Source organism: Nycticebus coucang, chromosome 14 (genome assembly GCF_027406575.1).
Source record: "Nycticebus coucang isolate mNycCou1 chromosome 14, mNycCou1.pri, whole genome shotgun sequence".
In the NCBI taxonomy this organism is placed as follows: Eukaryota; Metazoa; Chordata; class Mammalia; order Primates; family Lorisidae; genus Nycticebus; species Nycticebus coucang.
Window position 1 is genome coordinate 3,242,990 of NC_069793.1, and position 27,961 is coordinate 3,270,950.

General features: G+C 52.0%; 1 protein-coding gene across 6 annotated transcripts; it reads left to right on the top strand.

Moving 5' to 3' along the window:
* Nucleotides 1-36: 36 nt before the first annotated feature.
* DPP3 (dipeptidyl peptidase 3) lies at nt 37-27,961 on the top strand. 6 transcript variants are annotated; one of them, XM_053560034.1, is made up of 18 exons: nt 37-625; nt 1,749-2,026; nt 4,802-4,891; nt 5,434-5,571; nt 6,027-6,101; nt 6,676-6,769; nt 10,294-10,424; nt 10,523-10,653; nt 10,726-10,784; nt 11,644-11,838; nt 12,303-12,415; nt 12,754-12,846; nt 13,885-13,947; nt 14,046-14,170; nt 14,273-14,393; nt 16,045-16,224; nt 23,150-23,312; nt 27,387-27,961. In XM_053560034.1, exons 1-18 carry the CDS (start codon nt 574-576, stop codon nt 27,557-27,559), a joined length of 2,274 nt encoding a protein of 757 aa, XP_053416009.1. In that variant the 5' UTR covers nt 37-573; the 3' UTR covers nt 27,560-27,961. The 6 variants fall into 6 exon arrangements, with proteins under 6 accessions (XP_053416009.1, XP_053416010.1, XP_053416011.1 ...); XM_053560035.1 differs by having other exon boundaries at nt 1,752-2,026; XM_053560036.1 differs by lacking the exon at nt 37-625 and adding an exon at nt 639-942.

Sequence of the window (27,961 nt, forward strand, 5' to 3'; positions counted from 1 at the left end):
CGGTGTTGCAGTGGAGCGCTCGGGGCGTTTCTTGGCGTCCCTTCCCGGGTAGCGTCACCCCAGCCCCGGCCAGAGCCCGCTCGCCGTTATCCCCGATTCCCTACACCAAGAGCTTCGCCGACTCGGATGAGTTTCCATCCCCGGGGCCCCAAGACCAGGGAGGAGGGGAAGCCACATTACTCCTACTGCGCAGATTTCCCCTGGAAAACTGAGGTCTGGGGACTCTGGGGTGAAGCTCCAAAGGGGAGCGGGGTCGGCGCTGTGTGTCGGGGGAAAGTTCCTGGTGTTGTTCCTGAGACTCGCGCCAGCCCCACCGGACCCGGGGACCCTGTTAGCCCGGTCTGCCGGACAAGGCCGCGGCCAGGAGAGGCAGACAGGTTCCCCATCCAGGAGCGAGCGCGGCCTCCGGACAAAAGGCCAAGGCCGCTAGGGCCATCTCGGCTCCACCTTGTTGCGCTTGGGGCGGGCCTGAGAGGCTGTCCTCGGCGCACCTATTGGTTGGAGCCGGCGCCAATCGGGGCCCCGGGGCCCGACAATTGGCCAGTGGGGGAGGAGTTCTCAGAGCCCCAATGAATGGGGGAGCCGGAAGCAGGAAGTGAGTTTGCGAACAGAGCAGCTGCTAGAGGTGAGGCGCGGCGCCCGGGTTTGGGGGTCACAGCGTGTCATTCCCGAGGGACTCAGGCGAGGCTGTACTGAACTCAAAATCGTTTCCTTTCTGCCCGCTCTCCGGTACCTCTTCCAAATTCATCCCAACCTCGACCTCAAAGAGCACTCCGGGCAGCAAAGAGTTAACAGCCCTTGCAGAACCCGGGAACTGTGCCATCAGGGCAGAGCCTTGGGAGTCGGCGGGGAGGCTGGAAACTCCTTCCCAGCCGGGAGGGGGGTGTGGAGAATGCCATGGGGTAGGAGTACCGGGGTCCCAACGAGGCTGTGAGACCTTCGGTAAGTTGCTTGGCCTCGCCAACTCTCAATTTCCCCATCTGTAAAATGGGTTTTCTTTCAGCGTGAACTGGTGTGGTTTCCCTGGCCGAGCACATGGAGAGGGCAGGAGAATGGAGAGCTGAGGGAAAGGCAGCTAGAGGGAGGAGAGGAGTGAGGAAAATCACTTACTCCTGTGGGTACGTCCAGTCCAGGGCGACCTCATCTAATTAGTGCGCACATTTGTTGAAGTTGGGATCATTATCGTCCCATTTTTACAGAGGAGGAAATGGCAGAAAAGCGAAGCAATTGATTTGACTTTGGGAAGTCTGGTGGGATCAGGATTAGAATCTGGTGGAGTCAGAGTCTTCCAGCTGACAGCCAGGCACTTTGTCCCTATGAACACAATGAGGCGTGTTGAAGAAGTCTGAACAAGGAGGCTGGGAGTTGGGAAGAGAAGGAGAGGACACAGAGAGGGGCCTGGGCTAGGAGTCTAGAGATGAGAGTCTGCTACTGACTCCTCCACTGTGTGACTAGGCAAGGCCTCTAGCCTCTCTGAGCCTCAGTTGCCCCATGTGTAAACCAGGTAGTTGGATTCAGTCTTTAAGGTTGAGGGGCTACATTCCAAGTATGGCCCACCAATGTATTTTGGAATCTTCTTGAGTGAGTCACCTAACCAACCTTCCCTGAGCCTCAGTGAGCATTTCTGGTGAATGGATACAGTAGTACTCCCTTCGGCGTGGGCTTTTGGGAGGATTCTATGAGATCATACGCGTTCAGAGCCATTGTGCAGCTGGCGTGTAGTAAATGACAATGGTGATGGTTCTCAGCAGAGCCCATGGCGGACACCCAGTACATCCTGCCCAATGACATCGGTGTATCTAGCCTGGACTGCCGTGAGGCCTTCCGCCTGCTGTCACCCACAGAACGCCTTTATGCCCACCACCTGTCACGGGCCGCCTGGTACGGAGGCCTGGCTGTGCTGCTTCAGACATCCCCTGAGGCCCCCTACATCTATGCCCTGCTCAGCCGCCTCTTCCGCGCCCAGGATCCGGACCAACTACGCCAATATGCCTTGACTGAGGGCCTTACAGAGGAAGAGTATCAGGTCAGTTCTCTCAGGCTGGCCCCCATTTCCTGAGTTGCTTCTGGATGTGAGGACCAGGATGCAGGGGTATAGAAGTCTCTGTCTCTTTCAGAGAGCAGGTGGAGGATTAGACCAGGTTACAAAGTCAGGAACTTTGCCTCCTGGAGCCTCAGTCTTCTCGTCTGTAAAATATGCATGTGGGTTGTGTGTACCTCGCAATGTTGCAATGACCCACTTAGAACACTGCCTGACTGGAAGATAAATGGTGGCTGCTATGAGTATAACAGAGGAAACAGCAGTGAAGAGTCAGAGAAGGCAGAGGGAGGAGTTCTGGACCAGTTCTTGTCTGCTATATTGTGTGGCCCTGGGCAGAAAGTTGTATGTGTCCTCTGGTTTTTGTTTGTCTCTCCATCTACTGGCCAAGTGATACATGAATTGTCAGTGCATGGCAATAGTGCAGAAAGACTAAAAACACAGATTACTCATTCTCAGTGCCCTCCCCAGAACTAAGTGCTGAGGCTGGTGTGGTGTCCGGCACTTTCCTTCCCCTGTGTACACACGCTCAGCATCAGTTGCTTATTTTCTCTTTTACATGAATGAGGTCAAGTTCGTCTGTATCCTGTTTTTTTCATTGCATGCCATATCTTGGTGAACTTCCATAGGGTACACAGAAATCTACCTCATTCTTTTTATTGGTTGTGAAGCATTCCACAGCAATTTAAACTTTTCTTTATTGCTAGACATGCTAGACTTTATATTGCTAGACATTTAGATCATTCCTGTTTTTTCTTATAACCAGTGCTAAGGTGAGCATACTTGCCCATGTGCGTAATATCTATTTCTAGAAATAGAAAATACTTTGGGTCAAAGGTTCTATATCTTGACTGATTCTGTTAAATCTTCTAAAAGAGCTTTGCCAAGTCATATTCCCACCAAGAACGAACGAGAATTCAGCCCATTTTTCTACGTGTGAAATAAAAGGATTGGATTGCTTGTCTCTGAGCTGAGGTGCTATTTCTTCCACCTCTTTTGAGCTTTGGGTAATCACTTCCCATCTCGAGTCCTTGGTTTATTCATTAAAAGAGGTAATCTCATGTAAACACTTCTAAGTGGAAAGGTGCTACCCAAGGCTTACTATTTTTAGGGGGAATCTTATGTTTGCAAGTAGCAGAAACCCAACTCGAATTGGCTTAAATTAAAAAGAGAATTATTGGCTCCCATGATTAAGTTCAGAGCTAGAGGAGGCTTCAGGCATGACCAGTGTCCAGGGCTTAGTGCTACCTTGGGGTGCAGTATGTATTTATTTATTTATTTTGAGACAGAGTCTCAAGCTGTCACCTTGGGTTGAGTGCTGTTGCATCACAGCTCACAGCAACCTCTAACTCTTGGGCGTAAACAATTCTCTTGCCTCAGCCTTCCAAGTACTTGGGATTATAAGCACCCGCCACAACACTCGGCTATTGTTTTTTGTTTTTGCAGTTGTCGTTTTAGATGGCTGGGGCCAGGTTCAAACTTGCCAGCCTCGGTGTATGTGGCTGGCACCCTACCCACTGAGCTATGGGCGCCGCCTAGGGTACAGTCTTTTTTTTTTTTTTTTTGTCGAGACACAGTTCTACCCTATGCCCTGAGCAGAGGGCAATGGCATCGTAGCTCACTGCAACCTCATACTCGGGCTGTGGGCATCCTGCTGCCTCAGCCTCCGAAGCTGCTGGGATTACAGACACTTGCCGTGGTGCCCAGCTGGGTTTTTCCATTTTTTTCATGAGTCGGGGTCTCACTCTTGCTCAGACAAGCCTCGAACTCCTGAGCTCAAGCAATCCTCCCGCCTCAGCCTCCCACAGTGCTGGGATTACAGGCGTGAGCCACCGCGCCCAGCTTTTTTTTTTTTTGTAGAGACAGAGTTTCACTTTATGGCCCTCGGTAGAGTGCCATGGCATCACACAGCTCACAGCAACCTCCAACTCCTGGGCTTAAGCGATTCTCTTGCCTCAGCCTCCCGAGTAGCTGGGACTACAGGTGCCCGCCACAACACCCGGCTATTTTTTTGTTGCAGTTCGGCCGGAGCCGGGTTTGAACCTAGGGTACAGTCTTTAGTCTTACTTTCTCATCTTTGCCTTCTTTCCTCACTTCGCAGGGGACTTCAGGGGCCCAGGCCTGCCCATGCCCTGTGCAGGACGGAGGCTCTTTGCCAACGGGGCCTTCCCTGGGTACAGCTCTTATTGGACAACTTGAGCCTTATGCCCATCCCTGTAGTCAGGGAGGGTGATTTCTCAGCCTGGCCATGCCAGCTTACTCGCCAGCCCCTGCAGCAGGAGAAGGGAAATCCTGTTCCCTGTCAGAAGGAAGACTGAGGTCTTGGTACCAGAGGAAGGGAGGTTGGATCTGAGCTGGCAGAAGCCATAGCATAGATGGATGGTTGATGCCCATCCAGCTCTAACGTTTGCTGCTTCCAAGCCAGCTGCCTGCTTCTTCCAAGAGGAGGCAATGTTGGAATTGGGCCTTAAAGGACTTGTGGGCCCCAGGTAGCTGCAAGGGTGGTGGGGATGGAAGGAATAAGGGTGAGTGTCTGTGTGCGTTTGGGGAACTGCTGAGAAGACCAGCTGGCTGGACAACGGGGCTGTGAAAACTGGTCTCTGAAAGTAGGTAGGGGCCAGACTGGGGCTCCAAGGGTCTGGGTCCTGCCCCCCATTTCCAACTTCACCTATATTGATTCTGCTGGGCTGTTCACGTCTCAGGAGGAGCCTGGGGTTGGAGAGGCAGTGCTTCCTGGGTCTCTGATGCCTACCTCCCCCTCAGGCATTCCTGGTCTATGCTGCGGGTGTCTACTCCAACATGGGCAACTACAAATCCTTTGGTGACACCAAGTTTGTTCCCAGCCTGCCCAAGGTGAGCTGAGGGTGGATGGGGAAAGTGGAGAGTAGGGAGGGGGCCAGTGGGTTAGGTGGAGAATCTCCAATCAGAGTCAGGGGCCCTGAGCAAAGCCTTGACCCTGTCACTACCACACTGCGTGACTGTGTCACCCAGCTTCATGAATAAAGGAAAAGCACAGCTGTTCCCAACTGCCGTTCTGAGTGTTGAACGAGAGTGGAATATGGAAGTATTCTATGAACTTTTAGGCATTGGCAAAAAGGAAGCCTGTTAGTGGTCACAGGGGACCATGAAGAAGCCTGACACCTGGGTTTCTCACACTGTAACATGCACTCGGGATGCCTGGCAGTCTCATTGAAGTGCCACATCTGAGTCAGGGGGTCTGTGGGGGGCCAGAGGTGCAACATTTCTCAGGCCAGCACTGCTGGTCCCTGAGCCGGAGGGGGCCTTGGACGGGAGGGGGCCTTGGACCATGGGAGAAGAGTTTGGGAGCAGAAAGGGAGGCTCTGGAGGGCAGGTTTGGCTGGTCTGACTGGGCCAGTGGCCTCCCTTCTTTGCAGGAGAAGCTGGAACGTGTGATCCTGGGGAGTGAGGCCGCCCAGCAGGACCCAGAGGGCGTCAGGGGCCTCTGGCAAGCCTGCGGGGAGCTCATGTTCTCTCTGAAGCCGAGGCTTCGACACCTTGGGCTGGGGAAGGAGGTGAGACCCCCAGCTGCATGGGGAGAGGAGGGAGTGGAGGACACCTGTGCAGTGGGAAGGGCACTTGAGGAGGATGTGAAGCTGCTCCCTGCTGAGGGCCATGGTTTGTCATCTGTAAGATGGTAAGCAGGTGGGGTGGGATCATTCCAATATTCCTCCCAGAGTCGATATGCACAGAGAATGCTGTGTGTAGAAGGAGGGGGCTGAGAAAGGTGTCCCAGCCTCTACCTGGGGAGGCCACTTCGGCTGCTTGGTCTGAGGGCTGTGGCAAGCCTCAGGAGTGGGCCAGCCTGGGGAGGCTGGAGGTGACCATCTTTGTGTTTGTTTTATTACATTTTCCCCTGGAGAGAGATGGAAGGGGACAGGGTGAAGGCTGCTGAGAGTAGGTGCCAGAAGCCAGAGAGGCCCCCCAACCTCAGCCACTCCTTTTCCCCACCATTCACCATCTCCAACAGGGAATCACAACCTATTTCTCTGAGGACTGTACCATGGAAGATGCCAAACTCGCTCAAGACTTTCTGGACTCACAGGTTAGGGAGCTGGGGAACTCAGGGGGGTGGTTTAATGGTCCCACTCGTCCCAGCTTCCTCATCACCAGTAACTGCACCTGGATCTCAGCTCAGGCCCAGAGGTAGGCATCTTGGGTCCTTGACGTGGAAAAGACTTGGAGAGCGCCTGTCTAAGAGGTCAGCCGGGCACAAGGGCAATGTCCCATCCCATATGTGCCAGGAATAGAGCCCCTCTCCTGCTCTGGATTATAGGGCCTGACAGCAGCTGCAGGTCAGGGCAAGGCTGAGCTTCCACTTCAGGCTCTAGGGCCCATGTGTCCAGTGGGAGCCCTGGCTCAGCCATGTACCAGTTGTTTGACCAGGTTCCCTGTCTTGGAGACAGCACCTGCCTCATGTAGCCTTGGGTTAGCTGAGGTCATGCAGGGCCTTGGGTTGGCTAGGGTCATGCAAGGCCTTGGGTTGGCTGGGGTCATGCAGGGCCTGGCACAGTCAAGTCAGTGCATAGGGAAGGTTAGTGCTCAATGTGCTGAGCAGAGCAAGAAAGTCGGCCTGGCCTGCCTACTCCTGCTCTAACTCCTGCCTTGACCTTTTCCAGAACCTCAGTGCCTACAACACGAGGCTCTTCAAAGAGGTCGACCAGGAAGGGAAGCCCCACTATGAGGTGCGGCTGGCATCCGTGCTTGGCACAGGTGAGCCAGGCCCAGCAGGCCACTCCTCACACCCCTCCATTCCCACTTAGCATTTCTGGACCTGGGGGCTCAGGCCACCAGCCCTGCTACTCCAGATAAAGAGGGTCCCGTCCCAGGAGTTTTCTGCGCAAGGCCTGGGAGTGGCTCTGGTCTCATGTAAACCACCTCCTGTGGGCAGGCAAGGGGATGTCTCTGGTTGCCTCAACCTGGTGTCACACTTACCCAAGAGCCAGCAATGAGCCATCTGGCCTGGGGGGCATTCTCAAAGGGAAACTAGCTAAGGTGAAAATGGACATAGTAAGGACAGGCACTTGTAGGCCCCTGTGACGACTACCTGGTAGCTACCTGGTGCTTTTCTCCCCTGCCTACAACCTTACTACTTGTCCCACCTCACATCCCCTGCGGCCTCCCACACAGACTCTGTTCCAGCTATGAGAGCAGCTTCCAGGCCTTCACATGACCTCATCACCCTTCCTGCGTGGAACTCCCTGCAGGCCCTTTGTGTCCCCTGGTCCACTCCTCCTCCTCCTCTGGGCTGTGCGTGGATGTTCCTTTCTCCAGTTCTCTAGGACCTCTCCTGTTGTCCCATAACTGGGTCTATGCCCTTCTCTCCTCCTACAGCTTGCTGTCTCCCAAGTGCCCAGAACTGGCGGACACTCAGATAAATAAGATGCGTGGGGCACTGTGCACCAGGTGGAGGGGACAGCATGCTCCAAAGCAGGGTGGCGGGATAGTTGGGGTTCGGCAGGCTGTTTGGTCTGTCTCGGAAGAAGGATGTGGTTCAGGGGAATAGGAATAGACCCCACAGGAAGTAAGCGGTTAAGAGTGTGGTTTGAGCCAGGCTGGCTGTATGGATCAGTTATCTGTCACTGTGAAACAAATATCCCAAAATTTAGTGACCCTGTGGGTCAGGAAAATAGAGGGAGCATGATAGGAACAGCTGGCCCTGGTGATGATGTCTGGGAACTCTGCAGGCTCCCTCACTCATGCTATGCCAGCTTCCCCTGGGGCTGTCAACCAAAATGCCTCACCTCATGAGGTATCTTCATTTTGCTCCCAGTGGCTGGACTCCAAGAGCAAGCATCCCAGGAGATCCCGGCAGAAGCCGGCTTGCCTCTTATGACCTATTCTCAGCACTTACGTGGCATCACTTCTGCTGTGGTCCTAGCCTGCCCAGCCTCACGAGGAGGGGACAGCAATACATCAATCCTGTATCTTAGTGGGAGAAGTCACAAAAAGAAAGCAAGTGCAGGCTCGACGCCTGTGGCTCAAGCGGCTAAGGTGCCAGCCACATACACCTGAGCTGGAGGGTTCAAATCCAACCTGGACCCGCCAAACAACAATGACGGCTGCAACCAAAAAATAGCCGGGCGTTGTGGCAGGCGCTTGTAGTCCAAGCTATTTGGGAGGCAGAGGCAGGAGAATAGCTTGAGCCCAGGAGTTGGAGGTTGCTGTGAGCTGTGATGCCACGGCACTCTACCCAGAGTGACAGCTTGAGGCTTTGTCTCAAAAAAAAAAAAGAAAAGAAAAGAAAGCAAGTGCAACAGGAAATACCATGGCTGTCTTTTTTTTTTCTTTTTTGACACAGAGTCTCACTTTGTCGCCCTCGGTAAAGTGCCGTGGTGTCACAGCTCCCAGCAACCTCAAACTCTTGGGCTTAAGTGATTCTCTTGCCTCAGCCTCCCAAGTAGCTGGGACTACAGGCACCTGCCACAATGCTGAGCTATTTTTCTATTGCAGTTGTCATTGTTGTTTAGCTGGCCTGGGCCAGATTTGAACCCGCCAGCCTCATTGCATGTGGCTGGTGCCATAACCACTGTGCTTTGCGCACTAAACCTGTGGCTGTCTTTTTTTAAGACAGGATCTTTATCTCCTGGGCTGGAGCTAGAGTGCAGGAGTGTCCTTATAGCTCACAGCAGCCTCAAACTCATGGGCTCAAGTGGTTCGTCTATGTCAGCCTCCTGAGTACTGGGACTACAGGAGCCTACCACCACACCCAGCTAATTTTTCTATTTTTTGTAGAGATGAGGTCTTGTTCTTTCTTGGTCTGGTCTCGAACTTTCTGGCTCAAGCAATACCCCCACCTTGGCCTCCCAAAGTGCTGGCATTACTAGTGCACCTGGCCGTGGCTATCTTTTTTACTTAAGTTTTTACATAGTCTGTAAGTATATTTTATTGATCAGAGACACCAGGCAAAATGCAACAGTGGGCTGGTATCCCACTGCTCTAACAAATCACCGCAGATTAATTCTGTTGCCATTATGGAGGTCCAGAGTCCACAATCAAGCGTCAGCTGGGCTGTGTACCTTGTGGAGTTGTGGTGAATCTGTTTCCTCGCCTTTTCCAGCTTCTAAATGTCGACTTGCATTCCTTGGGTCTGGGCCTTTCCTCACTCCATCCAGCAGCTTTCTTCTGTCCTCGCGTCTTCTCCTCCCCAGTCTTCCTCTTGTCTGCTTGTGGTTGCATCAGGGATGTGGCTAACTTTTAAAACTCCAAGCTGCCACTCACTGTCCACTGAGCCTCCTTTTGGTGTCTTAGTTTTTCCCTCTGTAAAATGGAGAGAATCATTTCCCCTCCCCTAGGTTAGCATGAAGCTTAACCGAGTGGTCACGTGTAAAGTACTTAGAAAACTGCATCTCTGGGAGGCCAAGGTGGGTGGATTGCTTGAGCTCACAAGTTTGAGACCAGCCTGGGCAAAAAGCAAGACCCCATCTCTACTAAAAATAGAAAAACTGAGGCAAGAGGGTCACTTGAACCCAAGAGTTGGTGGTTGCTATGAGCTGTGACACCTCAGCACTCTACCCAAGGTGATAGCTTGAGACTGTCTCAAAAAAAAAAAAAAAAAAGAAAAGAAAACTGCATGTTACTTAATATATATATTATTGGAAGATGAGAGAGTTGATGCTCATTTCTGTTGGCAATAGGGAGCCATGGAAGACTTGAGAGGAGTGTTTTTCAACATTTTTATCCCACAGCACACTTGAACCTATAGTTAAACTTCTATGGCACACTCAAATTATGTTGATCAGGCTCGGCGCTTGTAGCTCAAGCGGCTAGGGCTCCAGCCACATACACCAGAGCTGGTGGGTTCGAATTCAGCCCTGGGCCCGCCAACCAATAACAACTACAAAAATAGCCGGGCGTTCTGGCGGGTGCCTGTAGTCTCAGCTACTTGGGAGGCTAAGGCAAGAGAAACACTTAAGCCCAGGAATTGGGGGTTGCTGTGAGCAATGATACCACAGCACTCTACCCAGGGCAACAGCTTGAAACTCTGAGACCTTGTCTCCAAAAAAAAAAAAAAATTATGTTGATCAAAAAAAAGGAGTATCCTTATTGTGCTCTGAACTTTTTCAAAAATAATTTAATTCATGATCTTTAAAAATTATTGTAGTACACCTAAGATCCTCTCATGACAACCATTTGCCAGTTGGAAATCACCACCTTAGAGTGAAAGAGTGCTGTGGTGAAAAGTCTGCCATGCACGTCATGCTGGCCTTTTCCCTGAGTGATCCCTCTCTCCTCAGAGCCTGCCCCAGACTCTGAAGTGACTTCCAAGCTGAAGAGCTATGAATTCCAGGGGAGTCATTTCCGGGTGACCCGGGGAGACTATGCTCCCATCCTCCAGAAGGTGGTGGAGCAGCTGGAGAAAGCCAAGGTAGGGCTGGCTGGGGCTGAGGGGTACAGGCAGCAAAGGGGGCTGTGGGGAGGGGATGGGTGGGTGGCCGAGGCTGACCAGCCCCTGCTCACCCCTAGGCCTATGCAGCCAGCAGCTGCCAGGAGCAGATGCTGGCCCAGTACGTAGAAAGCTTCACCCAGGGCTCCATTGAGGCCCACAAGAGGGGCTCCCGCTTTTGGATCCAGGACAAGGGGCCAATAGTGGAAAGGTGAGGTGCCAGCCTCAGCCCCACCTGCCTGCCCGCTCACCCATTCCTCCAGCTCTGCCTCTTTCTCCCCAGCTACATTGGGTTCATCGAGAGCTACCGCGACCCCTTTGGTTCCCGAGGAGAGTTTGAAGGTAACTCCCGGGGGAGGGGAAGGTTAGGTGTAAGCCTTTCCCTGTGTCCCCTAAGGGTCTCCCCTCAGCCGTAATGATGGTAAGAACAGGCATGGTGACGATTCCTGATGTTCCTTGCCTATAGCCATTCACACATCATCATTATCCCTTGAGAAGTTTTATCCTCACTTAACAGATATGGGAACTGGGGCACAGGTGGTGGGTGGCCAACCCCAGGACCCTGGCTCTGAGTCATTGTGCTGTGCTGCATCTGTTGTCCGGTGAGGGCACAGGCTTTGTCACTCACCGGCTATGTGACTTTGAGCCTGTTACCCAGCTTCTGAACGCGTGAGGATGTGCACCCAGTGCCAGGGGCTGGTAGACGCTGTGACATGTACCCAACCAGATGCTGCTATCCTGCGCTAGGGGTTCACACCCAGGCCTGAGGGAGTGCGGAGCTTCCCTCCCCAACCCAGGCTGCCTTGCCCTTCCCCCCATCCCCACGCCCCATGGGACCCCCTGAGTAAGGCAGAGCATGTGGCCTGGGGACATAGTCATGTCTGTGCCCACCTTTCTCCTCCCACTTTCTGGACATGGGATCTGAGCATCCACCTGCTGCAGCCATAGACCTTAGCCTTGGGGGGAACTCAGTACCCCCTCGAGGCCTGGGTGTGACCCCATAGACACAGGCCTGGGACGAGGGGCCAGGGGTCCTGATCTGGTAGGGCCCAGCCGGGTCACTGTTGTCCCCAGCAGCCAGCACAGGGCCATGTCTCACAGCAGGCACTCAATACACATGTGATGGCTGGAGGGGCTGAGTGGGGTGGAAGGGGAGGGCCTCCCAGGCCTCCACCAAGTTCTGGCCCTTCCTCCCCTGCAGGCTTCGTGGCCATGGTGAACAAGGCCATGAGCGCCAAGTTTGAGCGGCTCGTGGAAAGTGCAGAGCAGCTGCTGAAGGAGCTGCCCTGGCCATCGGCCTTCGAGAAGGACAAATTCCTCACCCCGGACTTCACCTCCCTGGATGTTCTGACTTTTGCTGGCTCTGGCATTCCTGCTGGCATCAACATCCCCAACTGTGAGTATACTCTGGCCCAGCCCCTCCGCCCCTGTTTTTTGTTTTTTGTGGGGCTTTGGGGGGACAGAGTCTCACTCTATCACCCAGGCTAGAGTGCCACAGCGTCAGCCTAATACACAGCAACCTTGAAGTCTTGGGCTCAAGTAAGCCTCCTGCCTCAGCCAAGTAGCTGGGATCAGAGGCTCCTGCCAGAAGACCTGGATAGTTTTTCTATTTTTAGTAGAGATGGGGGTCTCGCTCTTAAGCTGGTCTCAAACTCCTGCCCTCAAGCGATCCTCAAATCTTGGCCTCCTAAGAGTGCCAGGATTACAGGCGGGAGCTACCGCACCTGGCCCTGAGCCCCCATTTAAAACACCCCCCCTCTCTACACACATACCAGCCACAGACTACTCTGCTCAACTCACCTCTTGCCTGTGAATCTTGACCTTTGCTCCTTCTCCCTGGCCCCTCCCTGCCTTCTCCAGATGACGACCTAAGGCAGACAGAAGGCTTTAAGAATGTGTCGCTGGGGAATGTGCTGGCTGTGGCCTACACCACGCCACGGGAGAAGCTCACTTTCCTGGAGGATGATGACAAGGTGGGTGCCAGCAGCCAAGGGTCAGAGCTGGGCCCCACCTGCCTCAGTGGACCAGGGAAGGGAGACAGCCCTGAGCAGCAGGGAGGAAAGAGCAGTTTTGGTCCTGGCTCTGCTGCTCCCAGGCCATGTGACCTAGTGCCACTTTGGAGCCCTAGTTTCCTCACTGGTCATACAGTGGAAGCACCTCCCCACCCCCCAGGCTGCTGCAAGGATGTCATGGGCTCCGTAGGGCCGGAGCTCAGTGGTCTTCATGTGCGTGTGATGGGCCCTCAGCCTGGGGGAGGGGCACGAAGGGCTGCAGCTCCGTGGACAGCGTGGGTCCCTGCTTGTCTTGGTAGGACCTGTATATCCGGTGGAAGGGGCCCTCCTTCGACGTGCAGGTGGGGCTGCACGAGCTACTGGGCCACGGTAGCGGCAAACTCTTTGTGCAGGTAGGACAACATCACCAGTGCTGGTGCCTGCAGGAGCCGTCATCATGGCCTGGCCTGCAGCTCCCCTCCCTGATGACCTACCCTGCCCAGGGGTATGGTGGCTCCAGTCTTCCCTTAGGGGCTTTGGGTCAGGTGGGAAAATGGCCCCTCACAAAGAAGGCCCTGCCTTGCCCTCCCCTAAAATGTCCCTGGAGCTCAGGTGTCTGAGTGTCAAGGGGCCTGCAGGATAGTCCAGCTGCTGTCCCTGTGCCAGGGGAGACTGCTTGGCTCAGGCCAGAAGCCTCACCCTGAGGGAGTGACACCAGCAGTTACCTGGGAACAGAGGCTGGGAGAGGCAGTCTTTGGACAGTCCCTGTCCTGAGGCTACAGTGCTGTCCGCACTGCTGTTCTCTGGAGCCTGGACCTTTCCGGTGTCATAAAGAGCCACTTCTCCCCAGAGCAGCCCTTCCCTGCCAGCTGGTGGTCCACATATTCAGGGAATATGGAAAAAGCAGATAGCCTTTCTGAAAGGCTAAAAAAACTTATTGTGGACCCTCAATGTGGAGATGACAGGAGGTGGGACGTGGCGGGAACCATCAGAGAGCAGGGTGCTGGCTGGGAGCTTTCTGTGGCTGGGCCTGGGAGTCAGGAGGATGTGGAGAGCAGCTGATGGGGGCAGCAGCTGGCCCGGCACCTTGTCCACACGTTCTCTATGCTGTGACCTTGGATAAATCCATTCCCCTCATTGAACCTCAGCTGGCTCATCTATAAAATGAGGTTCCTAACCCCCTTCAGCCCACCCACTGGAGTCCAGCTGGGGTCCAGAGATACCCGGTCTGGGTCTTCTCACACCAGGCTCTGTTTCCCTCTCTGCTGTGGGTAAGCTGGTCCTTCTCCTCCTGTGGGCTCTGACAAGGCAGCCAGTGTCACAGATCTCGGGTTCTGTAAAGGGGTCCTGTGCCTGCGCCCTGGCCCTCCTTCCTGAGCCTCTTCTCGGCCCGTGGATCTGGAGCTGATGGCCTGGACTGGGCCTTTTCCTCACTTATGCTGTGTCTGCAGGACGAGAAGGGAGCTTTCAACTTTGACCAGGAGACAGTGATCAACCCAGAGACGGGGGAGCAGGTGAGGGCAGCCTCCACAGAGCCCTGCGGTCCTGGGAGGAAGGGCACTGGTGGGGCCTCAGCCGCCCTTAAGCCTGGTTCCTGGGGCTCCCCTCCCAGATTCAGAGCTGGTACCAGAGCGGGGAGACCTGGGACAGCAAGTTCAGCAACATCGCCTCCAGCTACGAAGAGTGCCGGGCCGAGAGCGTGGGCCTCTACCTCTGCCTGAACCCCCAAGTGCTGGAGTATGAGCAGCAGGCCAGAGGGGTACGGTTGGAGGGGTGGGTGCCAGCCCGGAGAGCAGGGCACCCTCTGACCATCCTGTCACTTGCTCCTCCTTCCCCCAGGATCTTTGGCTTCCAAGGGGCTGATGCAGAAGACGTGATCTATGTGAACTGGCTCAACATGGTTCGGGCCGGGCTGCTCGCCCTGGAGTTCTATACCCCTGAGGCCTCCAGCTGGAGACAGGTAGGGTGGGGGAGCCCCCAGGAGATGGGAGGGGGCAAGTAGTGGGCACCCAGATCAGGACTCTGGATGCAGGGACGATGTAACCTCTCCTGTGAGGCAGGTGAGCTGGGTTTAATCCCAGGCTCCACAGTTTGGGCTCATGGCACTCCAGTGAGCCTCAGAGTCCCCACCTGTGAAACAGGAATAGAGATCTCTTCTCAGACACCTTTCAGGGTTAATTAAATGAGATGATGTCACCACTACTACTGTGGCTGGCTCTGTGCCACACAGATCTCAGCACCTTACACAGATTAGCTTCTGTTTCCAGTATCAACCCCGAGAGGCAGGAATTATCATTATCCTCATTTAGAGATGAGGAAATTGAGGCACAAACAGATTGAGTAACTTGCTGCTAAATGGCAGAGCCAGGACTAAAACCTGCGCAGTCTGCCTCCAGGGCCATTAGGCTTGACTGCTCAGATATGATAAATATTTTGGAAATAGGATAACCAATAGAATTTTTTTTTTTTTCTGAGGCAGGGTCTCACTCTGTTGCCCAGGCTGGAGTGCAGTGGCATAATCATAACTCACTGCAGCCTCCAACTACTGTGCTCAACCAATCCTCCTGCCTCAGCCTCTTGAATTGTTGGGATTATAGTCTCACACCACCATGCCCAGCTGGTTTATTTGTTTTATTTTTATAGAGATGGGGTCTCACTGTGTTGCCTACACTGGTCTCAAGCAATCCTCTTGCTTTGGCCTCCCAAAGCACTGGAATTATGGGCATGAGCCACTGTGCCTGGCCAGCAATAGAACATTTTTTACAAAATCGGATAAGTGTGGTTTGAAGAGGCAATATTATAGCATTAAAAGAATATGTTTCAGGGCGGTGCCTGTGGCTCAGTGAGTAGGGCGCTGGCCCCATATGCCGAGGGTGGCGGGTTCAAACCCAGCCCCAGCCAAACTGCAACAAAAAAATAGCCGGGCATTGTGGCGGGTGCCTGTAGTCCCAGCTGCTTGGGAGGCTGAGGCAAGAGAATCGCGTAAGCCCAAGAGTTAGAGGTTGCTATGAGCCGTGTGACGCCACGGCACTCTACCCGAGGGCGGTACAGTGACACTCTGTCTCTACAAAAAAAAAAAAAGAATATATTTTAGAGTCCAAAATATTGGGTCTGAGTGCTGGCTCTTTGTTTTATCAGCTAGGTGATCCTGAAAAAGTCGCTTCAGCTTTCTGGGCCTCTGTTTTGTTGTCTGTACATGGGGATAATGATGCCCACTCGGTTCCACTGTTGAGCACAAACATGACTGTGGAGGAGAAAGTGCTTGACTGCTCAGATATGATACATATTTTGGAAATAGGATAAGCATAGAATTGAGGGCCTTGGAGGGTAGCTATTGTCCTCAGGGGCCTGGAGCAGTAAGGGTGACAAAGAGGAGCACAGGGCACCAGGTCCTGCCTGTAAATGGCCTTGCTGTCCCCCAAGGTGGCCTGCCCACCCTCTGAACAGAAGAAGTAAGAAACAGTTGAGAAAAGAGAAATAGGCAGAGAGGAGAGTGTGGGGAGGACAATATAGTGGTGATAGTAATTGGCAGTTACTGAGCACACACTATCAGGTCTTGGGCCAAGCATCTGATTCAGGCCACAGACGACCCCCTTCTCCCGGCCCTACAGGCCCACATGCAGGCCCGATTTGTGATCCTGAGGGTCTTGCTGGAGGCTGGCGAGGGACTCGTGACCGTTACTCCCACCACAGGCTCCGATGGGCGACCTGATGCCCGGGTCCGCCTGGACCGCAGCAAGATCCGGTCTGTGGGCAGGCCCGCCCTGGAGCGGTTTCTACGGAGACTCCAGGTAAGCAACTGCATCTCACCTTGGAGGGTGCTTGCTCATCTCTGCCCTGTCTCCCTGCCCTACTGACACTTCCTCATAGCCTCCTGGCCAGTTCATTCATTCATTCATCAAGACTTAACCATGTGCCAGGCACAGAAGGCAGGCTGTGAGCAGTTTCCCACATGGGAGTAAGGGAAGGTGGGCAATAAACACATAAGCAGACGGTACCCAAGATAACTTCAGACCGTGAGAAGAGCTGTAAAGGCAATAAAACTGGGTGATGTGATGATGAGAGTGATTAGAGGGAAGGAAGGGCCTTCTTAGTCTGGATAACAAGGTAAGTCTTCTTGGAGGAGGTGTCAGTTGAGCTGGAATTTGAGTGCCAAGAAAGAACCAGCTGTTGAGAAGATCTGAGAGCAGAAGAAACAGCAAGTGCAAAGGCCAATCTCAGGGTCAAGATGAGCTTGGTGAATAGAGGGAGGGAAGGAGGGAAAACATGGTGGTTAGCACAGCCCTGGCTTCCCTCCCTTACAGGGATACTGACTGTCAAGAGACTTTTTGGGGACCGGGCGTGGTAGCTCACTCCTGTAATCATAGTGCTCTGGGAGGCCAAGGTGGGGGGATTGCCTCAGCTCGTGAGTTGGTCTCATGAATTTGAGACCAGCCTGAGTAAGAGTGAGACCTTATCTCTAAAAAATAGCCAGGCATTGGGCGGCGCCTGTGGCTCAAAGGGATAGGGCGCCAGTCCCATATGCTGGAGGTGGTGGGTTCAAACCCAGCCTCAGCCAAAAACCACAAAAAAAAAAAAAAAGAAAAAATAGCCAGACATTTTGGCAGGCCCCTGTAGTCCCAGCTACTTGGGAGGCTAAGGCAAGAGGATTATTTGAGCCCAAGAGTTTGAGGTTGCTGTGAGCTATGAGGCCACGGCACTCTACCAAGGGTGACAAAGTGAGACTCTGTCTCAAAAAAAAAAAAAAAGAAAAAAGCCTTCAGGGTTCTGGTGCCAATATTAAGCAGCTGGGTAATTGGGGCAACACCACTCTCACCTCTCTGTGCCCCCTCCTTATCATCTGTCAGTGGACTACACCTGCAAGGATTAAATGAAACATTGTACATAGAAAACTGAGCAAATTCAATGTCTTGTTATCCAAGCCAGAGCCACAGAAGGTTGTGGTCCATGGACCAGCAACATTGGCATCCCCTCTTAGTAAGTCAGAAGCGCAGATTCTCAGGCCTCATTCCAGCCCTCCAATATTGGAATTTCCAAGGGCTGGGGCTCAAGAAACTGCCTGTTTACTGGCCCTCTGGGCGATGCTGAGACCCCGTCTTAGAGTCCAGCACCTTCCTTTAGAACAGGGTCCTGGGTGGCGCCTGTGGCTCAGTCGGTAGGGCGCCAGCCCCATATACCGAGGGTGGCGGGTTCAAGCCCGGCCCCGGCCAAACTGCAACCAAAAAATAGCCGGGCGTTGTGGCGGGCGCCTGTAGTCCCAGCTACTCGGGAGGCTGAGGCAAGAGAATCGCTTAAGCCCAGGAGTTGGAGGTTGCTGTGAGCTGTGTGAGGCCACGGCACTCTACCGAGGGCCATAAAGTGAGACTCTGTCTCTACAAAAAAAAAAAAAAAAAAAGAACAGGGTCCTGTTGGCTTGTTCTACCTAAAGAAGGTAGACCAACTAAAATCACAAACTTAAATCTCAAATTATAAATCACAGTATCTCTTTGTGATTTTATTCCCAATTGTTTCCAGAAGGATTTAAGGTGTTTTTTCTTAAGATATTTGTCCATTAAAGTAAAAGGACTTAGAAGTTAAAAATCATTAGACTGCAAAACAATGGACTGCATCCTGGAATAGGAAAAGGGCATTAGTAGGAAATCCAGGGAAGTCCAAGTAAAGTTTAGGGTTTAGTTAAGAAACTGGGCCAAGGGGCAGATGACAACTCTCTGTATCATCCTTGCAACTTTTCTGTAAATCTAAAATTATTCCAAAATCAAGTTTATTGATAGTAATAACATATCTTTAGATGGAGGAATCTAACCTACCAACTCCTAGGCCAGCACTGAACTGCTGGCCACTGTAGCTGCACAGAGCTTTCCTGCAGCCCTTTCTGGAGAATGAGCTAAGCAGGTCTCCGTACAGGAGGAATCATGCAGCAGAACGGATGTCTTTCAGCAATAGTTTTACAGAAAATATGGAATATGGGCCAGGTGTAGTGGCTCATGCTTGTAATCCCAGCACACTGGGAGGCCAAGGTGGGTGGATCTCCTGAGCTCAGGAGTTCAAGACCAGCTTGAGCAAGAGTGAGAGAGAGACCCTGGCATGGCACCCATAGCTCAGTGGTTACGGCGCCAGCCAGGTACCCCAAGGCTGGTAGGTTCAAAATCAGCCCCTGGCCAGCTAAACAACAATGACAACTGCAACAAAAACTAGCCAGGTGCTGTGGCAGGCACCTGTAGTCCCAGCTACTTGGGAGGCTGAGGCAAGAGAATCACGTAAGCCCAAGAGTTTGAGTTGCTGTGAGCTGTGATGCCACAGCACTCTACCCAGGGCAACATAGTGAGACTCTGTCTCAAAAAAAAAAAAAAAAAAAAAAAGAAGAGGGCGGCGCCTGTGGCTCAGTGAGTAGGGCGCCGGCCCCATATGCCGAGGGTGGCGGGTTCAAACCCAGCCCCGGCCAAACTGCAACAAAAAAATAGCCGGGTGCTGTGGCAGGCACCTGTAGTCCCTGCTGCTCGGGAGGCTGAGGCAAGAGAATCGCTTAACCCCAGGAGCTGGAGGTTGCTGTGAGCTGTGTGATGCCACGGCACTCTACCAAGGGCCTTAAAGTGAGACTATGTCTCTACAAAAAAAAAAAAAAAGAAGAGTAAGCGACCTATCTCTAATAAAAATTAGCCAGGCATTATGGCAGGTGCCTATAAGTCCCAACTACTTGGGAGGCTGAGGCAAGAGGAACTCTTGAACCCAAGATTTTTTTTTTTTTGTAGAGACAGAGTCTCACTATACCACCCTCGGGTAGAGTGCCATGGCATCACACGGCTCACAGCAATCTCTAACTCTTGGGCTTATGCGATTCTCTTGCCTCAGCCTCCCCAGCAGCTGGGACTACGGGCATGCGCCACAACGCCCGGCTATTTTTCTGTTGCAGTTTGGCCGGGGCTGGGTCTGAACCCACCACCCTCGGCATATGGGACCTGTGCCCTACTCCTTGAGCCACAGGCGCCGCCCTGAACCCAAGATTTTAAGGTTGCTGTGAGCTACAATGATGTCACAGCACTCTACCCAGGGTGACAGTGAGATTCTGTCTCAAAAAAAAAAAGGGCGGTGCCTGTGGCTCAGTGAGTAGGGCACCAGCCCCATATGCCGAGGGTGGCGGGTTCAAACCCAGACCCGGCCCAACTGCAACAACAACAAAAAAATAGCCGGGCGTTGTGGCAGGCACCTGTAGTCCCAGCTGCTTGGGAGGCTGAGGCAAGAGAATTGCGTAAGCCCAAGAGTTAGAGGTTGCTGTGAGCCATGTGATGTCATGGCACTCTACCCGAGGGCGGTACAGTGAGACTCTGTCTCTAAAAAAAAAAAAAAAATCATTCTTGGTGTGGCTGTTTTTGTATCAGCCCTAGGTTAAAGCCAAGAGAACAACAATGGGACACCAGGCAGGGAAGAGCTTCAGCTATGGGTCATCACACATTATTAAAATTGGCAAAGATTAGGCATTGGTATTTCTGGCTTCTTGGAAAGTCTGGTGGCAATAAGTTGAATTCCCAAGTGAACAATCGGCTGGAACTAAGGAGCACCACTGCATCTGGGTATGGCATGGACACTGCAGTTTACCTGGGTCCTCCACTCCCTGCTACTTGTACCTGCCTCGATTGCTTATTTATGATCCCACCTGGCTCCTAGTGGTATCTGTTGCCAACTCTCCAGTTGAACTTTTGGGATCTGATGTGTCAGCTTGATGACTGTGCACTCAGCACCCTGTGAGTGTTAGGAGAAGAGAGGAAGGGGAAACGTTCTCTTTAGCCTTCCCTAGGAGTTCCTAGTTGGTTTTATTTACTCTAGGGCTAGGAAAAGTCATTCCAAACCTGGGTCTACGATGGTAGAGGCTTTCCTTAAGAAAGCCTGAGGTTCAAGTCCTGCTTTGCCACTTGAGAACTGGGAGAATGAATAAACATCAGACCAACAAAAAGATGTTTGGAAAAGAACCAAATAGAAGTCACAATAGGTAAGCATTGAAAGTTTAAAAGGCAGGTTAAACAGGTAGTAGATGCAGCTGAAATGAGAGAAATTATAAAGCATGTAGCACAAAGAGACAAAGAAAATTTAAAAGAGCGGCTAAGAGACATGGAGGAGAATAGGAGATGGTCTAATGTGCATGGAACCGAAGTTCCAAAAGAAAAACAGAAAGCAAAGGTGGGAGAGGGAATATAAGAGATAGGGGCTGAGAATTTTCTAGAATTGATTAAAGTCCACACTTCATAAATCCAAGGGGCTCAAGAAATCCCAAGATGGACAAAGCAAACCCCTACCCATGAGGCCGGGTGCGGTGGCTCACGCCTGTAATCCCAGCACTGTGGGAGGCCGAGGCAGGTGGATTGCTTGAGCTCATGAGTTCGAGACCAACCTGAGCAAAAGCAAGATGCCTGCCTGCACTGATAATAGAAAAACTGAAGCAAGAGGATCGCTTGAGCCTAAGAGTTTGAAGTTGCTATGAGCTGTGACGTGACGGCACTCTACCCAGCTTGAGTCTCTGCTTCAAAAAAAAAAAAAGGAAAGCCCTACCCAGAAACATGGAGTAGTGTAAAACCCCAAAGATGTAGAGAAAATCCTAAAGCAGCCAAGGAATAAAGGCATATTACCTAACTAGACTGATAATTAAACTGAGATCTGATTTAGCCACAGTGGAAGCCACACAACCATGAAACAATGTATCGCAACATGCAGAGAGTAAGTAACTTGTAAATACCCAATTAAAGAATTTTTTAAGACTAAGAGTGAGGCCAGGGACGGTGGCTCACACCTATAATCCCAGCACTCTGGGAGGCCAAGGTAGGAGATCACAGACCAGCCTAAATGAGAGTGAGACCCCATCTCTACTAAAAATGGAAAAATTGGCTCGGCGCCCATATTCAGTGGTTAGGGCATCAGCCACATACACCTGGGCTGGTGGGTTTGAATCCAGTCCAGGCCTGCTAAACAACAATGACAACTGCAACAAAAAAAGTAGCTGGGTGTTGTGGTGGGCACCTGTAGTCCCAGTTACTTGGGAGGGTGAGGCAAGAGAATCACTTAAGCCTAAGAGTTTGAGGTTGCTCTGAACTATGATGCCACAGCACTCTATTGGGGTGATATAGTGAGACTCTGTCTCAAAAAAAAGGAAAAATTAGCTGGGCATAGGGACAGGTGCCTGTAGTCACCTCAGGAGGCTTAGGCAAGAGAATCTATTGAACCCAGCAGTTCAAGGTTGCAATGAGCTATATCATGCCACTGCACTCCAACCTGGACAGCAGAGTGAGATTCTGTCTTTAAAAAAGAAAAAAAAAAACTTGTTGATACCCAGTAAAGTCATTTTTAAAAACTTAAGAGTGAGGCCAGGTGTGGTGGCTCACACCTGTAATCCCAGCACTTTGGAAGGCTAGGGTAGGAGGATTGCTTGACTGAAGGCTGATTGCAGGAGTTCAAGACCAGCCTGGGCAACATAGCTAGGCCTCATCTCTATAAAGAATTTAAAAAACTAGCTAGGTGTAGTGGCTTGCACCCGTAGTCCCAGCTACTCAGAGGCCAAGGCAGGAGAATCTTTTGAGCAGAGGAGTTTGAGACTTCAGTGAGCTATGATTGTGCTACTGCACACCAGCCTGGGTGACTGAGTGAGACTCTGGCTCTAAAAAAAGTGAAAACTAAAAATAAATATAAAAAGAGGGTCATGGTAATGCCTACCCTGTCTGCACGTCAAAGGAGACAATCAAATGAGAAACAGCTTCCATTTAGTGGGCATTTACTAAATGCTGAGCATGTGATCTGCGTTTTTCACCCATTCATTGCAGAGACACTGAGAGCAGCACTGTTCCCGTTTAGAGAGGTCGGCTCAGGGTGGCTTCCTGACTTGTCCAAGGTCACACAGCCTCTAAGTGACAGCTGAGCATTTTACAGCCTATCTTAGTCTGTTTTGGGCTAGTATAACAAAATGTTTTAGACTGTGTCATTTGTAAAGAATAGAAATTTGTTTCTTAGCCGGGCGTTGTGGCGGGCGCCTGTAGTCCCAGCTGCTCGGGAGGCTGAGGCAAGAGAATCGCGTAAGCCCAAGAGTTAGAGGTTGCTGTGAGCCGTGTGACGCCACGGCACTCTACCTGAGGGCGGTACAGTGAGACTCGGTCTCTACAAAAAAAAAAAAAATTATTAAAAAAAAAAAAAAAAAGAAATTTGTTTCTCACAGTTCTGGAGGCTGGGAAGTCTAAGTTTAGTAAGGGCTGCTGTCCTTCAGGTCGGCCATACTCTCTGGCAGGGAGGAACGCTGTGTCCTCCCATGACAGAAAACCAAAAGCCAAGAGGGGAACATGGAGTGAAGCCTTTTTTAAAAGGGCCTTAATCCCACTCAAGAAGGAAAAGCCCTTCTTCATAGCCAAAACGCCTCTTTTTTTTTTAAAGCAGTTTATTTTATTTGTTTTGAGACAGACTCTCACTCTGTCGCCCTGGGGTTGAGTGCCATGGTGTTCATCATAGCTCACAGCAACCTCAAACTCCTGGGTTCTAGTGATTCCCCCTGCCTCAGCCTCTCACGTAGCTGGGACTGCAGGTGCCCGCCACAACACCCCACTATTTTTTCTGATTTTGTAAGTGACACATTCAAACCATAGCACAGACCATCCAGGGCTGGGCACAGTTGGGTGCAGCTGTGGCAGAGCCCTGTGGATGCAAGGTGAGAACCCACCCTCAACACTTACCCCCTCCTTCCCACAGGTGCTGAAGTCCACAGGGGACGTGGCCAGAGGGCGGGCCCTGTACGAGGGGTATGCTACGGTCACGGACGCACCCCCTGAGTGCTTCCTCACACTCAGGGAGACAGTGCTGCTGCGCAAGGAATCTCGGAAACTCATTGTTCAGCCCAATACTCGCCTGGAAGGTAACAGACTTTGACAGTGGGCCATTTGGGGCCCTGTAGGAGCACAGAGGACACATCTGGGGCTCAGAGAAGGCTGCCTGGGGAGGCCCCTCCCTCCTTGCTCCCTGCCAAGGTCCTTCCCATGCCGAACCTCAGGCCAAAACCTTGGCATCTGCACCACCACACATACCACTCACAGGGTTAGCAGGTGGTGAGGCAGCAACAGGAGGTCTGAGGAAGGCCAGCAGAGCAGGGGACAGACTTAAAGGGAGGCTGGGCACGGCACAGAGAATCAGACCTGTGGGTACCTGGGCTCAAAGTCAGGTCAGGCAGGGGAGTTGGAACCCAACAGGCTTCCTGGAGCAGCTCTGCCACTTCCAGGATAGGTATCAGGAGCTGCTTCCGGCCTCTTCCTTCTCAAGTGACGGACCCATTTCCAAAGTCCTAGCCCTGTCTGCAAGGTGCTTTTATATCGACACTGCCTGGGGTCCCAGCACCTTAGTACATTCACTTGCCTATCCCCCCTTGACTCATCTCTCTGACACCTGTTACTTGAGGCACCTAAGACTAGGTGGTGCCATGGGGTGGTTGGAGCACCAGCTTCACAACTGTCCTCTGACCTTGGTTCAGTCACTTCACCCTTCTGGGCTTCAGTGTCTTCATTCATAAAGCCAGTGTCCACTGCTCGCTGGCACTGTAGTGAGCCTGAAGTACCTCCTGAAAGTTCTACACACTTTCCCTGTGTTAACCTTTCAAATCCTCACAGTCACCAGTAAGGAACTTTTGTTATCTCCATTTTACATACAAGGGAAGTGGGCAAGGTAACATGCATGAGGCTTATGCCTTTTTACTAAAGGAACCAGGAGTCAAATTAAGAATGTTTGCTCTGGGCAGCGCCTGTGGCTCAGTGAGTAGGGCGCTGGCCCCATATGCTGAGGGTGGCAGGTTCAAACCCAGCCCCGGCCAAACTGCAACAAAAAAATAGCCGGGCGTTGGGGTGGGCGCCTGTAGTCCCAGCTGCTTAGGAGGCTGAGGCAAGAGAATCGCGTAAGCCCAAGAGTTAGAGGTTGCTGTGAGCCGTGTGACGCCACGGCACTCTACCGAGGGCGGTATAGTGAGACTCTGTCTCTACAAAAAAAAAAAAAGAATGTTTGCTCTTCACGTCCATGTTACGGGCAATCATGAGAGTGGAGTGGGTAATGTGTGTAATGATGTGTAACGTGCAAACAGACTCGTGAGCAGTCACTGGTGAGGAAAAGGCATGTGTGAGAGGCTCATCCCAGCTCTTTTCCAGGCCGTGCAGAGGCTGCTGGGATTTGGCCCAGGTCCCTGCTGGCCTCTTGTTGGCCAGCACCTGGCATACCCAGCCCTCCCAGAGCCCTTGTGAGGCGGTACCCTCTGCCCGGCATAATCTTGCCCTACTTCTTTGCCAGAGAAGAACCTGGTTCTTTACATCATTCAGTCCCTGGTTTTTGTTGTTGTTTGTTTGTTGAGACAGTCTCACTTTGTCACCCTCGGTAGAGTGCCATGCCATCGTAGCTCACAGCAACCTCAAACTCCTGGGCTCAAGTGATTCTCTTGCCTCAGTCTCCTGAGTAGCTGGGACTACAGCTGCCTACCACAACGCCCGGCTATTTTTTAGAGAGAGGGTCTCGCTCTTGCTCAGACTGGTCTTGAACCAGTGAGCTCAAGCAATCCACCTGCCTCTGCCTCCCAGAGTGCTAGGATAACAGGCATGAGCTACCACGTCCACCTCCCAGGTCTCTGTTAAATGGCAACTTCTGAGAGGCTGTTCCCAACCTCTCATCCTAAAGTGACCCCCTCCAGCCTCTCCCTGTTCTGTCACCCAGCCTCATTTTCTTTCTGTACCCATGACACTTAACCTACTTTTTCAGCCTGTCTCCTGGCCCTGGCACATGGGGGCTGCTTCATGTCTGTCACATGAGTGAATTAATGAATCATGCCAGCCATGTGGGCAATATCATCAATTGCTTTGTTATGTCCATCTCTGCATGAGCCACCTGGGAGCCCCTGGGGATCCAGAGGTGAATGGGAACCTGGCCCTGCTCTCAAATAGTTCAAAGGTCATTAGGAACAGTAAGACGGAGAAAAATAATCATACAAGAGCAGCATTACTGAGTGCTCAAAAGGTAAAAACAGTTCTGTGAACGCTGAGAAGAGAGAAGATCACATCTACCTTCAGGAGAATCTGGGAAGGAAGTGGTGGTTAAATTAGACCGGAAGAACAGGTTGGATTTTCAAAAAAAATGATGATGATGGATAACTTTTTTTTTTTTTTTTTGTAGAGACAGAGTCTCACTTTATGGCCCTCGGTGGAGTGCCGTGGCCTCACACAGCTCACAGCAACCTCCAACTCCTGGGCTTAAGCGATTCTCTTACCTCAGCCTCCCGAGTAGCTGGGACTACAGGCACCCGCCACAACGCCTGGCTATTTTTGGTTGCAGTTTGGCCGGGGCTGGGTTTGAACCCGCCACCCTCGGTATATGGGGCCGGCACCTTACCGACTGAGCCACAGGCGCTGCCTGATGATGGATAACTTTTAAGGACTTTCCTGTGCCAGGCACTGAGTAAAAAACTTCATGGGTTAACCCCCAGCATCCCAATGGGGAATGATTATTATCTTTAGACAGAATCTCACTATGTTGCCCTCAGTAGAGTGCTGTGTCATCACAGCTCACAGTAACCTCCAACTCTTGGGCTTAGGTGATTCTCTTGCCTCAGCCTCCCAAGTGGCTAGGACTACAGGCACCCACCACAATGCCCAGCTATTTTTTTGTTGCAATTGTTGTTTTTAGCAGGCCTGGGCCAGGTTCAAACCCACCAGCCTCGGTGTATGTGGCTGGCACCCTAAACACTGAGCTACAGGTGCTGAGCCGGAGAATGATTATTATCCCCATTCTTCAGCTAGAAAATAAGGCACAGAGGGACTGTGTCTTTGCCTGAGGTCAGATAGCTGTAGGCAGCAGAGCCAGGACTTAAACTTCAGCCACCTGAACACCTGTTCCCTTTGATACTATACATGTGGCAGTGCCATGGAACCTGGCAAGGTGCTGTGAGAGGCTAGAGCAATTGAGTGTATTTGAGGGGAGTGCTCAGGGTCTTCAGGGAACCATTGGAACAGCCCCATTTAACAGATGAGTAAATAGGCTCAGGGATAGTGATGCTGGTGGCAGCATTTGTTTTATTGTTTGTTTGTTTTTGAGACAGAGCCTCAAGCCGTTGCCATGGGTAGAGTACCATGGCATTACAGCTCACAGCAACCTCAAACTCCTGGGCTCAACCGATTCTCCTGCCTCTGCCTCCCAAGTAGCTGGGACTATAGGCACCTGCCACACGCCCAGCCATTATTTTGGTTGCAGCTGTCATTGTTTGGCGGGCCCAGGCTGGATTCGAACCCGCTAGCTCAGGTGTATGTGGCTGGCACCCTAGCTGCTTAAGCCACAGGCGCCGAGCCTGTTTGTTTTTTGAGACAAAGTCTCATTCTGTTCTCCTGGAGAGTGCTGTGATAGCTCACAGCAACCTCAAACTCTTATGCTGAAGTGATTCTCCTGCCTCAGCCTCCCAAGTAGCTGGAACTATGAGTGTCTGCCAGGACACCTCGCTAAATTTTTTATTTTGGACACCCAGTTAATTGTTCTATTTTTAGTAGAGACGGGGTTTCATTCTTGCTCAGACTGGTCTTAAACTCCTGAGCTCAAGTGGTCCTTCTACTTCAGCCTTGCAGAGTGCTAGCAGCAGCTAGCATTTGTTGAGCACCCACTCAATACATACTGTATGTCATTACCACGTTTCCTTTCAGATGAAGCACTTGGCTGGGCCACAAACTCCAGGAGGCCAAAGACTCCAAAATTTCACCTGGCGTGGCATCTGGTGTGAGAGCAGCAATTCATTTAATAACCCCCATAGCATTTCCTTCCTCACAGGATCATAGGAAGGATTAAACTAGATAATCAGTCTAAAGCTGAGCATGATGTTTGGCCCAAGAACCAGCTGCTCCTGGGATTATGATTGTTATAACTGTTGTTACCATTCTGCACCTTCCCTGCTGCTATTTTCTCTCTGCCCCCTCCCCAGGCTCCGAAGTGCAGCTTTTGGAATATGAGGCCTCGGCAGCTGGCCTCATCCGATCCTTCTCCCAGCGCTTCCCAGAGGATGGGCCTGAGTTGGAGGAGGTCCTCACCCAGCTGGCTGCAGCTGATGCCCGATTCTGGAGAGGCCCCAGGGAGGCCCTGTCTGACAAGGCTTGAGGAAGATTTGTGTGGTCCCCTACCCTGTTCCATCAAACCAAGGCTGCACATGGCCCTCCATTTGTGTGTGTATTTAGGTGTGGGGAGGTGGGGAGCAGGAGCTCAGACCTTGGTGCTACCTCAGCTGAGGGTGGTGACACTGACCCCTGCCCTTTGTTAGCACTTTCCTATTTACCAAGTGCTTCCTCTGTTATCTCATTCACTCTGCACTGTGGTCTGTGGAGCAGGCGAGACAGGATTCCCTGTCCTGTGTCCCAGATGAGGAAATGACAGTTTTGACAAGTGACTTGTCTGGATCCCCCAGAGGTAGTGACAGAACCAGGGCTCAAACATTCTCACCAAATCCAATGCTCTTCATGTGTTACTTTTATAACCAGAAAATTAAATATTAGCAACAACCAC

What these genes read in the sequence shown, in the direction of transcription:
- DPP3 (XM_053560034.1), top strand. Translation starts at nt 574, where the DNA reads ATGGGGGAGCCGGAAGCAGGAAGTGAGTTTGCGAACAGAGCAGCTGCT. An exon ending in GGCATCCGTGCTTGGCACAG is followed by an intron (nt 6,770 to 10,293) that starts GTGAGCCAGGCC and finishes CTCTCTCCTCAG; the next exon opens with AGCCTGCCCCAGACTCTGAA. An exon ending in AGCAGCTGGAGAAAGCCAAG is followed by an intron (nt 10,425 to 10,522) that starts GTAGGGCTGGCT and finishes GCTCACCCCTAG; the next exon opens with GCCTATGCAGCCAGCAGCTG.